At 27.7% G+C, this 13570-nt stretch overlaps 6 protein-coding genes across 10 annotated transcripts; 4 read left to right on the plus strand and 2 right to left on the minus strand.

The window, feature by feature from the left end:
- Window positions 1-11: 11 nt before the first annotated feature.
- Lamtor5 (Late endosomal/lysosomal adaptor, MAPK and MTOR activator 5) lies at window positions 12-838 on the plus strand. Its single transcript, XM_035092730.1, has 4 exons — window positions 12-211; window positions 346-407; window positions 487-601; window positions 676-838. The coding sequence occupies exons 1-4, from the start codon at window positions 177-179 to the stop codon at window positions 737-739; spliced, it is 276 nt and encodes a 91-aa protein (XP_034948621.1). The 5' UTR covers window positions 12-176; the 3' UTR covers window positions 740-838.
- A 719-nt stretch (window positions 839-1557) lies between these two features.
- LOC118072794 (uncharacterized) lies at window positions 1558-3829 on the plus strand. 4 transcript variants are annotated; one of them, XM_035092906.1, is made up of 4 exons: window positions 1558-2119; window positions 2318-2375; window positions 2449-3166; window positions 3281-3829. In XM_035092906.1, the coding sequence occupies exons 1-4, from the start codon at window positions 1983-1985 to the stop codon at window positions 3751-3753; spliced, it is 1386 nt and encodes a 461-aa protein (XP_034948797.1). In that variant the 5' UTR covers window positions 1558-1982; the 3' UTR covers window positions 3754-3829. The 4 variants fall into 4 exon arrangements, with proteins under 4 accessions (XP_034948797.1, XP_034948796.1, XP_034948800.1 ...); XM_035092905.1 differs by having other exon boundaries at window positions 2449-3829; XM_035092909.1 differs by having other exon boundaries at window positions 1559-1986; window positions 2449-3829.
- Window positions 3830-4637: 808 nt separating this feature from the next.
- LOC118072974 (E3 ubiquitin-protein ligase UHRF1-like) lies at window positions 4638-7967 on the plus strand. The gene is made up of 8 exons (XM_035093190.1): window positions 4638-4771; window positions 4833-4978; window positions 5047-5684; window positions 5786-6122; window positions 6185-6367; window positions 6434-6590; window positions 6673-7333; window positions 7413-7967. The coding sequence occupies exons 2-8, from the start codon at window positions 4895-4897 to the stop codon at window positions 7633-7635; spliced, it is 2283 nt and encodes a 760-aa protein (XP_034949081.1). The 5' UTR covers window positions 4638-4771; window positions 4833-4894; the 3' UTR covers window positions 7636-7967.
- Window positions 7968-8051: 84 nt separating this feature from the next.
- On the plus strand, window positions 8052-9552 carry beta4GalT7 (beta-1,4-galactosyltransferase 7). Its single transcript, XM_035093195.1, has 5 exons — window positions 8052-8277; window positions 8349-8551; window positions 8647-8870; window positions 8943-9089; window positions 9214-9552. The coding sequence occupies exons 1-5, from the start codon at window positions 8175-8177 to the stop codon at window positions 9458-9460; spliced, it is 924 nt and encodes a 307-aa protein (XP_034949086.1). The 5' UTR covers window positions 8052-8174; the 3' UTR covers window positions 9461-9552.
- Window positions 9553-9670: 118 nt separating this feature from the next.
- LOC118072975 (putative mediator of RNA polymerase II transcription subunit 26) lies at window positions 9671-12270 on the minus strand. 2 transcript variants are annotated; one of them, XM_035093191.1, is made up of 2 exons: window positions 12057-12270; window positions 9671-11978 (listed from the first exon to the last, which is right to left on the minus strand). In XM_035093191.1, exon 2 carries the CDS (start codon window positions 11934-11936, stop codon window positions 9747-9749), a length of 2190 nt encoding a protein of 729 aa, XP_034949082.1. In that variant the 5' UTR covers window positions 11937-11978; window positions 12057-12270; the 3' UTR covers window positions 9671-9746. The 2 variants fall into 2 exon arrangements, with proteins under 2 accessions (XP_034949082.1, XP_034949083.1); XM_035093192.1 differs by having other exon boundaries at window positions 9671-12004.
- Window positions 12271-12454: 184 nt separating this feature from the next.
- Window positions 12455-13531, minus strand: agt (O-6-alkylguanine-DNA alkyltransferase). The gene has a single exon (XM_035093196.1). The coding sequence runs from the start codon at window positions 13261-13263 to the stop codon at window positions 12691-12693; it is 573 nt and encodes a 190-aa protein (XP_034949087.1). The 5' UTR covers window positions 13264-13531; the 3' UTR covers window positions 12455-12690.
- Between the last annotated feature and the right edge of the window lie 39 nt (window positions 13532-13570).

The following is a 13570-nucleotide window of genomic DNA, read 5'->3' on the forward strand; positions in this document are numbered from 1 at the left end:
TGACAATTCACTTCATTATCAGTTGATGAAAAAATTTTTTGCTCCATAATCTATTTTTTGGGAGAAATTTAATAGATAAAAATATAAATTTCACTGTAAAGTATAAAATATAATACATAGAAGTTTATTATCTTTAAATCTAAAAGGATAATACTTTAGCATCAATTGTGTATAAAATGGAACGTAATGTTGAAAAAGAAATGGAAGCAATGTAAGTTTCAGAATGTCTAGGTTACTTTATTTACTTTATAGCTGTTATTCAGAATGAATATATTAATGACGATGCTGTCAAATAAATGTTTACATTCAATAGAGCTTTATTAAAGCACATATTTTTTTCTGCAGCGTAAACTTGCCAAATGTATCAGGATGTATTTTAACAGATAAGTCTGGTCTCTCGCTTGGTGGTAAAGTTTTGACAGCTACATGTTTTCTTTTTATTATTTATGTTGTATTGAGTTATTACTTATCATTATTTTTGTTTAGTAAAAGGCAATGCTTCGGGAAATAGTGCAGGATTAATTGCAGCCATAGCAAATCAAGCTGCCCAACTCGATCCTGAATTAGATCCTCCTATTATTTCACTTCAAAATAATTCACGGTATTGTAATTGATTGCATTATGTATTTTTTAACAAAAAAATTTATTCCACTACTATATTAAACAATTTCATAGACAATGTATTATTCATCAATCTGGTCCAGTAATTGGTGCAATATTTAAAGATACATCTCAATGAAAATCAATGTATGTTTTGGAGCTGACAGATTTTACCATGGATTTTTGATTGGAAATTGATGATTTTCATCGTTGATATGTAAAGTAAAGATTGAATCAAGTGTAAAAAAATGTTACCAAAAATGTGATTCTGAATGGAAGGATATTTTAATCATGAATGACTATTTTCACATCAACTATTTTGCAAGTAAAATAGTATTCTTTTACACGCATTAGTTGAAGTTTTTAAATTTCAATTTAATCAATTTAAATCAATTTTTCTTAATAATAATAATAATATTAATCGTTTATATAATAAATTGATAAGTATTTTCAACAATTATCTATATTTGTTAAGGAATAATAATTGCATTCTTGTTGCAATGAATATGTATAGTGATAAATTAAAATTGCAACAAAATGAAAACTGTGAATCCATTGGCAGTGAGATTGTCTACAAAAATTGAATTTATTTTAGAAACTAAAGCAAAAGTTTTATATTATATATTATTAATAAATCATTGGAATGAACATTTAAATATTTATATTTATGTTTAAATAGTTTAGTAAAATCAATCATCTTCTGTACAGATTTTTAAAATATAATAATTTTCATAATAATCTTTTACTTAGTTTTTTTAATAAGTTTCCCTTAATTTGATTAGTAAATGTGAAAGTTTTATGTTTTCACACATTGATTTGGAAAATACTTACACAGATGAATGAACTTTTAAATTAATTACGGTCATAGTAAAATTACTGGGAAAAATAACGGTCGTAATACATAGCTTCTAACCTTCCTAATGGCGTCTGATGGTGGCGTTGACCGCGCGTTAGATGCATTACGCCGCTTCTGTCGTTCATCGAGCAGTGTCGTCGGCTTGTGAATGCTTGTGAGGCTTCTACTACCTCTGAGTGCAATTTACATGATCAAAACCGGGTTTATATGTGTTCATCTTTGTATATGCGTGTATCTTATTCAGTTCAGAAGGTTGCTTTTTGAAATTCCAGCGTAAGGACCAAAACGACGGGTTCGTTTGTACCAAGGTACGAAATTTACACTTATTTTAAAGGTTAGGACAAGTGAGGTAGAAGGAGAAAAGCGATCTCATAAGAAAGAGAAATACAAAGTGAACACGATTGTCTCACAAGCTTAGTAATTCTGAAAGTATAGGGACGCGAAGAGTGGATTGTGCGTAAAAAAGGGCGTGGAAAGAAAACAAATTGTTTCCTGAATCCAAAACTAATTATACATTGGGATCAAAATGAGTAAATCTCCAAAATCAATCCGTCAGGGCGACGAGAGAAATTTATATCAAAGAAGGCTTAAGGCGACAAATGCCCCTCTCAAACATGCTGATCCGAATGATAGATTGACCGTAAAACAATCGGATTCCACCAGGTTTGTAAATTCCAACTAAAATCAAGCAAATATTCATGAAATAAATTTTTTTTATTTTTTAAACTTTTTTATTTCAAATCTCTCGTCGCCTATGACTTTATTTCAATTGGATCCCATTAGAACCATACCAAAGATTTTAACTGATAAACTATCAATATTAAAATTTGTTTTTGAATGATTTAATTTGTTTGTTTGCAGGCCTAGTATTGTAGGAACAAGTCAACGGTCAAATGCACCTTTGGGCAAAAATTTCAAGGTAATGAAATTACTTTTCATTCATTATTAATTATATATTATTAGTTCTTAATTTTCATTTTTTATTTTTTCAGAGTAAATTGACAAGTCCTATTAAACAAAAAGCATTAAAATCAAATAAAGTATCAAATCATCTTTACTTACAAACACTAAAAGTAAAACAATCGTCAATTGATCATTTGAAAGTACGTACAATGAAGGTACAACATCAAGATGGAGGCGATTCGGCAGTAAGCCATTCAAAAGGGTTAAAGAAAGAGATGCCTAAAAATAAAAATAAGTCTGAAGAGACTGTAGACAAGGATAGAGAGAAGAAGATTGAAAATAATCAAGTTGATGAATCTATTGCCTCAAATACTAACGGAAAAGCTCCTGAATCTGAGTTAGAAGAACAAAATCATGCCGAAAACAATATGAGTAAAGAAAGTAAAGACAAAGGTGAAAATGATACAACTACAGAAGTACGGATTACTAAAGACGTCAAACATGAAGAAGACGTAGTAATAGTAGCTGATCCGAAAAATTCAAATGGAAAAGAAGAAGAAAATAAACCAGAAGAAAAAAATTCACCGATCACTTTTGTTGAACCTAAAGTTGAAATTGAAATAATGAATTTAAATGAAAAAATCGAATCCGAACGTCAATCAATACCAGTTTCTCAAGAAGAAGACAGTTCAAATAAATCAAAAAATGAAGAATGTTTATCTGGGTCAGATGTTGTTGAATCTACAACATCAGAACCAACTATAGAACAGCAATTGGAACCACAAAAAAATCAAGAAGGTTTACAAGGTAAAGATGAAGACATGTCCTTCATTTCATATGATTCAAATATCATGTTAAAGGATGTTCAAATTAAATTAAATGACTGCTTAAAAGACAATTCAAAATTATTTGATACAACAGATCCAAATGCCAGCATGACAGAAAACTTCAAGGATCAATCATTCGGAAGAACATTACGAGGAATATCTGGACGTACATCGTTAGGTCGCTTAAGGAATATAACAGTGAGGGAACGTAGAATGTCTCCAAACGATTCCCTATTCGTTAACACATCACGGATTTCAGTTTCTCAGGAACGATCAATCTATGGAGAACATTTCGACTCACCTCTCTTTAACAGCAGTCGCCTTGAAAGGAAACGAAAACGAGTAGCTGACACTGAACCATCGACAAAAAAAGTTAAAGTTGATGAAGGGTACAACTTTTTGAACTTCTCTTGGAACTACTTAAAATATTGGCGAAGGCCTGAACAAGTCCCTGCATCAAATACTAATGAACTCAATCTGAATCTCGATAACAAAACTAACATCGATGATAGCACGATTAATATAAATGAAACAACAGAGCCAAAAAAATGGTGTATTATCATGTGAAATAATATCGTTTAAGTATGATATTGTAATAATAACAATGATGATTACAAATATTAAAAAAAAATAGTTATAATAAGTCCGTTAAATATAAATATTTTTGGATAATCAACTTTCTAGAGAGACTAGATACTATTTCATGTTAAAACTTAAGAGAAAATTTGTAAGAATCAACTTCATAATGCTTCCCCATATTTAAATAGTTTCATTGTCCCATTTATCATTTTTTTTTTCTTGTGGAGTAAAATACTTTGATCTCCGATTTACTAAGTGAATATATTATTTCACTTCATAATCTTGAGCTTACATAATTATTTAAGAATTCATATTGTCATTTTTTATATGATTAGATGTCAGATAGCATTTACTGAATTTGTCTCAAGTGGAAGATAATTTTTATTTTATTGATATGTGTAATGAATATAGAAAAGAAAGTAAAAAGAAAATTCAAATTATACACAATTGATCTTTTAAGTGTATAACTAAATTGTTTAATTATTAGAATTGTTATGTAGTAGTAACAACTGATAGATCCACTAGTTTAATTTACTTTTTTTATAATTGTCAGTTAAAATTCGATATTATAGTGTAAAGATAAAACACCTGTAAATAAATAAAAGGTGATTTTCATGTAATTTTATTAATTTTAACATTTTTTTTACTAATAAACCTGTTTAGTAATTAAAAGTTATTGTATTAATTTTTTTATTAACCTTTAAATTATAATTATTTTATTAAGTTTAACTAATAGTAAAATAAATAGTTATTTTTGAGAAATTGGTCAATGAAGCAAATAAACTACCCAAGCTTCTATTAATGATTTGGCGGGAATCAAGTTAATGTTGTTTACAAACAAACGTATGTAATTGAATAGTGATGGTTTATCATTGCATTTATAATTACTCTTGATCTATAGAAATATTTATCATAGTTTAAATAGTATTTCTAGCAATATTATTTATTTTAATCTACTATGAGTAATAAAGTAGTTCATTTTTTATAGAAATTCACTAGAATAAAGGTAGAAAGAAGGTTATGTTTTGAAAATTTTCATTGTATTTGTACGTTAGTTTTTTTATAAGAAATTTCAGGTTTCACTTATCATTGTTTACCTCCCTGTTTGCATAAATAAAAAACTACCAAAATGTTGATAAAGGTTCGAACTATTGATGGAAAATTAGAAAAGAATTTGGAGATCTCTAAACTTATGACTATTGAAGATTTCAAGGTATTTTTTAAATTTTCACATTAATATTTAAAATTTTAATTAATTAATTTATTTTTTAATAATTTTAGATTAATGTAGCTAATAAATTCAGGACTGAGACATCTGTAATTCAGTTATACTATCGAGGAAAACGTTTAGAAGATGGATATAGAATCTGTGATTACAAATTAAATTATCAAGATGTTGTACAGTTATTAATTCCATTAAAAAACTGTGAAAATAGACCTACTAATTCATCTCTTCAAACTCATAATGCATTGTATACTGAAGAAATGAATATTGCTGCTCAAGAAAGCAACAGCTGTGGTTCGGAATTTAAAGATAAACTATCTAGTGATCTAGACGAAGCAACAAGTTGTTTGTATAAAATTGGAGATCCTCTTGATTGTATTGACGAAACAAACGGTGCATGGTTCGAAGCTACAATCAAGAATATTTTTCATTCTAAAGCTAACAGTTGTTTAGTTTATCGTGTTCAATGGGTATTTTTGGCAGATGATGAACTTTTTGATGTTCACGAAAATATGATAAGGCCCCGGGCCAGAAGACTTATTCCAGCTGATAAAGTAAAATCTGGGATGAAAGTAATGATTAATTATAATATAGAAAATCCAAGTGAGGATGGATATTGGTATGACTTTACTGTGAAGAAAATAAGAAAAAATAAGTCAGGGATTCAGCTTTCTGGAATTCTTCACGTTGGAAGGTACTAAGAACTGATCATTTAATATGAATGAATTATATTTGAATTTTTGATAATATTTGGTAAAAGTAAATATTTTTTCTATTTTTTTTTCTCTTCCTCAGTGGAGTAAATGCTACAACAATAAAAAATTGCACTGTGAATCCAAAAAATGAAATTTTTCTAATCGAAAATCCCATGAATATATCAAACAATCAAATTAATTCGAATCCCAGACGATTATTTATAACATGCAAAATTTGCATGGATGACAATACTAAATTATGTCGAGAATGTGGTTGTAATATTTGTTCCGGGAAACAAAATCCCCGGAAAATAATTTTATGTGATGAATGCGATAAAGCTTATCATATTTCATGTTTAGTTCCTTCTCTTGAAAAAATTCCGCAAGACGATTGGTATTGTCCTAAATGTAAAATTGATGAAAATCTTGTCATTAAAGTAAGTAAAGAAAGTGAAAGTAATAAAAAGAATTAATTACTCAGAGATTTTTTCTTTTTTAGGCTGGAGAAAAACTAAGACCTAGTAAAATAAAGATAAAGACTGAACTTAAAAAAGGTCAAAAAGATTGGGGTCGAGGAATGACATGTATGGGGCGAATAAAAGAATGTACAATAGTACCAATAACTCATAAAGGTCCAGTGCCTGGAATCGAAGTTGGAATGAGTTGGAAATATCGATTGCAGGTATTTGTACTATTAATAATGGTTTAAACATTTTAATTGTAAGATTACTACAATAATAAGTACCAGGTTTCAGAAGCTGGAGTACATCGTCCTCATGTGGCTGGTATTCATGGACGTGAAAGTGAATGTGCATATTCATTGGTGTTATCAGGTGGATATGAAGATGATGTAGACAATGGTAATGAATTTATTTATACTGGCTCAGGTGGTAGAAATCTGTCAGGTAAATATTCCAATATTTTTAATTAAAATATATTTTATATATTTAGAACTTGGCTTTTAATATATTAAAATGATTCTTTCAGGCAACAAACGAACTGCTGCTCAAAGTAGCGATCAAACATTAACAAAAATGAATAAAGCTCTTGCACTAAATTGTAACGCTGAATTTAATGATATTGAAGGTGCAAGTGCAACTAATTGGCGTGAAGGATTTCCAGTTCGAGTAATAAGAGCTGCAAAAATGAGGAAACATAAGCAAGCAGCAAAATATGCACCTGAACAGGGATTTAGATATGATGGTATATATAAGGTTGTAAAATATTTTCCAGAAAAAGGAAAAAGTGGTTTTAAAATTTGGAGATATCTCTTGAGAAGAGATGATCCAATTCCTGCTCCTTGGACTCCAGAAGGTAAATTAAGAATTGAATCATTAGGATTGAAAATGATCGATTATAATTCACCTAACAAAATATCTCCAATGAAAGATATAAATGAAAAAATAAATAAAAAACATCCACAAGTAAATAAAATTAATATTTCAAAGCGTAAAAGAACAGATGATGATGAAGAGAATAAAGAAATAAGCGAACAATCAACTAAACGCAACAAATCAACAATTTATGAATTGGAAAAGGAATTAGTGGAGTTAATAAAAATGGATAAATTAAATAATAAACTTTGGAAAGATTGTTGTTCTTTTGTTACAAAAGGAAAAATTACTTTTATTGAAAATATTGCTGACAGGTAAAATTTAAAATTAACGAATTTTCTTTAATAAATTTTATTTTATTAATAAACAATTTCTTTTTGTACTTATGTCCAGATTCACGTGTGTTTGTTGTCAAGAAATTGTTTGGAAACCTACAACGACTCCATGTTCTCATAACATCTGTCAAACGTGTTTGAAAAGGAGCTTTAAAGCTAGTGTTTATTGTTGTCCGATTTGTCGTCATCCTTTAGGAGAGAATTTTTTGATGGAGATTAACAAACCTCTTGCATCAATACTTGATTATTTATTTCCTGGGTATGGCAGTGGCCGAAAATAATACTGACCACCGACAAAATTTATGTCGATGTTATCGGAACAATGGCACATTACTTAACGACAAACATTCATACACAGTTGTAGTTTCGGTTTTATTATAACTTGATAAAAGGATAATATAAATTTTGTGATATTATTTATCAAAAAATGAGTATTAGTTATAATTAAGTGTCTTTTAGTGAATTTAATTATCTAAATTACGAAAATAAAGTAATACTTTTAAGAGGTTATGTTGTGTAATTTAGATGAAAATATTTATTTTTAACAAAATTATGTGGATAATCAGTTATTTATTTTTGACAAAAAATTGACAATACGTAATGACATTAGAAAAAAAATTTAGTAGTAGCTATAATAATGGCATCTAAAATTTTAAATTGATAAGCACAATATATAAGCTTATTTAATGTTTAAATTGAAGTTATAAGTTAAAAATAATTGATTAATCATCGTCAAAAAACCTTGAAAAATATTTCAACTAAGTCACTATGATAATTTTGGCATTTTAAATAATAAAACAACAATTTTGAAATTTTAATCATGCACAATTATTGGCAAAAAATTGTAATAAAATGTTTATTGATTAGTATTTTTGTTTCTTTCTTTTTCACTTGTATCATAAGTATTCTACCTATTAGTACAGGTAATAAATATGAACGAAATTTATTGTCAGTTATTAAATATTTATATTAATTCATAATAAAATATTTTTAGATGAATGTGTATGTAATGCAAAAGATAATAACTCAAAAAATCTACCCAATACTGAATCGAGCATTTGGAAAAAATCAGAACATAAACTTGCTATTTTAGTGCCATTCCGGGATAGGTTTGAAGAACTTCTAACATTTGCACCTCACATGAAAAAATTTCTCGATAAACAAAATATAAATTATCATATATTTATATTACACCAGGTAACAATTTATAAACAATATATATATATGAATACAATAAATTGAAAATAATTGAAAGTGTTACTAATAATTATATTCTTCTTTTATTTCTTCAGACAGATAAGTTTAGATTTAATAGAGCATCACTTATTAACGTAGGCTTCATTTATGTTAACAAAAATTTTGACTATGTTGCCATGCACGACGTAGATTTACTGCCAATCAACGATAATTTATCTTATGAATATCCGGATACTGGGCCTTTTCACATATCTTCTCCAGATTTACACCCTCGATATCACTACCCAACATTTATAGGTGGAATTCTACTCATAAAGAGGTTCATATCACTTGATAAATTGTTCAAAACTTATCTCTTATGTATGTATTTAAATTTTTTCCTATTTTATAGAGATCATTTCATAATTGTTAATGGCATGTCTAACAAATATTGGGGATGGGGTTTGGAAGACGATGAATTTTATGTAAGACTGAAAGAAGCTAATTTGAAAGTTTACAGGCCTAAAAATATATCAACTGGAATTCATAATACATTCAAGTAAGATTTTTAAAAATATTTATAGTTGAATAATGAACGGTAATCTATAGAAAATAAATATATTGAATGATACATGAAAATATAAAAACATTAAATAATTTAACATTCCATTTCTATGTTCTAGACATATTCACGATAAAAATCATAGAAAGAGAGATATGGCGAAATGCTTCAATCAACGAGATGCGACAAGGAAACGTGATAGACAAACAGGATTGAATAATGTCTCTTATAAAATTGATGAAGTAGTAAATATGACTATCTCCAATACTCATTTGACATTATTAAATATTGCACTCATTTGTGATAAATCATTGACGCCTTGGTGTGAATGCATTAGTAATAGAACTAATTTAACACAAAAGAATTAGAAACAATACTTCAATTAAAAACTTTTGTACAAAAACATTTAATTTCTTTATTGTTTATGTAAAAAATTATCAAATAACACCTTATTAAAATTAAATATTTAATATTAACATGGTTGTCATCATTGTAATATTTTAAAACATTCGTTCAATTTTATCATTCTTATTCTAAATTAGCTCATAAAATATAATAAGTATATATTTATTTTCTGAATAAACTGAATTAACTTTTGAAAGAATTATTTATAATAATTTCATTTTAAATCATATACACTATATATCTTTAAATCTATCTTTTATAAATATTGTTTTGTGATAAAATTGAATGTGTTATTCCATTTGATGATTGCATTAGATTTCTTAAACAAACTACACTTTTTTCGGTTTCCTCAAAAATTTTTGACACTGTTTTTAGTTTACTTTCAAGTTGCTTTATACGGATATTTTTATGTTTTAAAGTTAATTTTAATTTCTTGTTACGTATTTGTTCCCTTCTTAAATTTTCCGTTATTTTTCTATTTGTTTCTTCTAATTCTTTTACTAACATTTCCAATATATGTTCATCATTTATTGTTTGACTTTTTTCTTCAATAAACGAGTCGCATTCCTTTTGACTCGTATTTAGTGATTTATTTATACGTGATCTTAAACTTGTTATTATTTTCCATTGCTCATTGACTTCTTGACGAAGTTGTTCACATTGACAATCTTTTATGTTTTTATCAGACTGGCCAGATTCTACTGTTGTTGTAGATACCAAACTTTCTGATACTTCTGGTAATGTTACAGAGTTATTTTTCTGTTCTTTCGATTCATGTTGTGTATTTTTAATGAGTATAGAAGACACTTTTTCGAAAGGTTTATTGGATAGTCGAAATTCTTGAATTTTTTCTTTCAATGCTGGATTATTTAATAAATTCCGATCTGGTGCTCGAATCATGAGACCATTTACCTTAACCTGCGGCGATTTGATAAGCTGTTTTTTGTTGCAAGTTTCATGAAGTATTTTGTTCGGGCTTATTGATACACAATATTTTTTATTTTCAGGGGTTTTCAAGTTATTTGTGCACTCATGATTGTTCAACTTCTGCGATAAACTTTCCTCCTTTTTATCAAGTATAGGTTGAATTGTTTTACTATTTATGGCTTCCGAAGGAACAATTGTTTGTTGGATTTTAGATTCCACTTCTGCATTTGACTCTGATAACTTTGAATTTAGAGAATACGTATGCAATGAAATATCGACTTTCGTGTTCTTCGGTGGTTGTTTTTGATCTTTAGTAGTAATACTGTTTTTTTCTGGTAAAGATAACTCTGTAGTTGTTTTGCTTGTTTCAAGTGGATTAAGACTTGAATCGAAATTCGTTTTATGAAGCAGGGAATTATTCGTTTTTATATCTTTAGATGATTGATTCTCGGTCGCAATATTAGCGAGTTTGCTTTCTGTAGAAGAATCCGTTGTTTCTATGTGACTGTTAAATAATGAAGAGGATGATGTGTTATCTTCCATAGTTTTAGCATGTACAGAATCAGTATTCGTAGTAGCTTTTTTTTCTTCCTTTGAAAGTTTATTTTGTTTAAAATAGTTTGTTGGATGACTCTTTCTTAACACGATTGGTGAATGTAATATTTTCAATGGAGTTAAACGATTCAAAATGAACGTATCTTGAGTTGGATTTCTTTTTGGTACTGGTTGCAAGGTATTTTTCAACTTTTGTGTTGATATGTTGGAATGTATAATATTTTGTGCTACACTAAATTTTCTCTTTAAAGGTTTTGTTAAAGAATCCTCTGATTGGAAAGGCTTTTCGATTGTTTGTACTTTATTTATGTCACAGACAGATTCAAAACTTCGATTTGTTTCTTCATTCAGTTGCTTGGATAAGGGTTGAGAGTCAGTCACCTGTTTCAAATTTACATTGTCAATATTATGATTAAGTTTTTTATGCTCATTTTTATACTTTTTCATTCCTTCTCTAAAATTTACAGTTAAATCTAGCAATTTTTTTCTGTCTGAATTTGTGTCTTTATCACCATTCATGGATAGATTTTTTTTACTGTCATCTTCAACTGTATTTTGGGTACATGAATTATTATTTTGCTGATAATTTTTTATTTTTGGATCTTGAAGTTGCAAACTGGTTTCAAAATTTCTTTTTTGATTTTCAATAGAAGTCAATTTATTTTCATGTTTAGGACTTGGATAATTCAAAGATGAATTTTTTGGCACAACTAAAACTACACGTTGTGCTAAAATTTCTTCTTTCATTTTTAATTTTTTTTTCGATGGTTCAAAATTCAATTCACTTTTTGTTTTTACCGGTGCTTGTTTATTGAATTCGGCATTAAGGTGATATTCTGAATTTATATCACTTACTAGTTCTGATAAATCATTAGCATCCCCAATTAATTTGATGGTAATTTTTGATTTCAGAGTATTAAATTGTTCTTTTTGAATTAATGTATTTTTCTTATCCATATTATAAATTTCGTTTGAAATACCTCTTATTTGTAATTATTCCTGTGAATCATTCAAAATAAAAGATACTTTGATATTGATAAACATAACAACTGTATTATTGTATATAAGATTACTTACCTGATAAATCGTAAAACTCCATATGATAATTATCGATTTAATTTTTAAATTTGATGAATGATATATGTAATTTAAGTTACTTAAAGGCGAAAGTTAAAAATCATTATTATTATTCTGAGTTGATATTTGTTTCTCAAATAAACATTAACGCAACATAACCTCAATTGTTGAGAGATTTTCAAGGTTGCCCTCTCATGGGAATTTTAAGAATAACAATGAATGAGTCATATTTCCCGCCATTTTCAGGTTATTTATTGTTACTATTATTATAACATTTAATAACATTGAATTTTTTATTGTTATTATTTATGAGAAATTTTTAATGCCATTTATAAAGATTATAAAATTAAAAAAATTGTATAATATAAATGTACAATAAAAATATAAACACATGAATGAACATTGCTTTTGCTACAATATTATATATGAATTTGTTTCCTATGATGTTTTTCTTATATTTAAAATTGTTTAATATTAATTCGTAATATTATGATTAATATATAAATTATAGCATGAAAATTATATGAGTATTTTTAATAGCTTCGTTGATAAAAACTGACAGTCATCTTTTTCTTAGAAAAATATCAATGAACTTTTACAGTATTTCTTTTGTTATAAACATAAATAATTAATACTAATCTTTTTCTTTGTCATCAATGCCATATAGCTTTCTTTCATACTCCAACATAATATCACGTTTATCAGTACGCCAGCAAGTCTTTGGAGGTCCAGATTTAGACAGTACACGATGACAAGGAATAATGAATGCAATTTGGTTGGAATTTATAGTTTTTGCAATTGCTCGAATAGCCTTTGGATTATTAATTAATTCAGCAACATACTCATATCCAACAGTTTTACCTTTTGGTAATTTCACCAGAGCCTTTAATACTTGCAACTGAAAATCAGTTCCTTTCAAGTAAACTGTTACATTTTCCATGTCTTTATATGAAAACACTCTTTTTACAGCTTTTTCCGATTCTTTAGTTTCTTCAATAAATTTAGCACCTGGCCATTCTGATTTGAGAGTTTCAATACGTTCTTTTAAATCATTATCAACAAATCTTAGATGGCATACAGCTTTTTCAGATGATGTAACTGCAATTAAACATTTTCCAAATGGACATTCATGTTGACCATAAAGGATGGTAAATTGAGAGGTGGCTAATTTATATTCGGCTGGTTTTATACAAATGAATTTGACCATTTTTTCAACTTTTTTTCAATGTATATACCAGTGAACAAATTTTTATATCAGAAATAAAGTAATTATTTACACTTAATTGAGTAATAAAACTTATGAATTTTACTTTATTTCAGTAATCACATCGCTATTTAAAACAACTGCGTATTATTTATCTTTTATAAGTAACAGTTATTGAACTCTGTTTCTGTAGAGTTGATGAATTTTATTTTATTTTAACATGAATTATACTAAAGTCAATAAAGACCATAAAATTGTACACATAGGTGTATCTACCATGTGTTAAGGACTAGCGGTAAGGCGCATTTAT

Source organism: Chelonus insularis, unplaced genomic scaffold, assembly GCF_013357705.1.
Source record: "Chelonus insularis isolate UGA/USDA-ARS -01 unplaced genomic scaffold, ASM1335770v1 contig_94_pilon, whole genome shotgun sequence".
Classification (NCBI taxonomy): domain Eukaryota; kingdom Metazoa; phylum Arthropoda; class Insecta; order Hymenoptera; family Braconidae; genus Chelonus; species Chelonus insularis.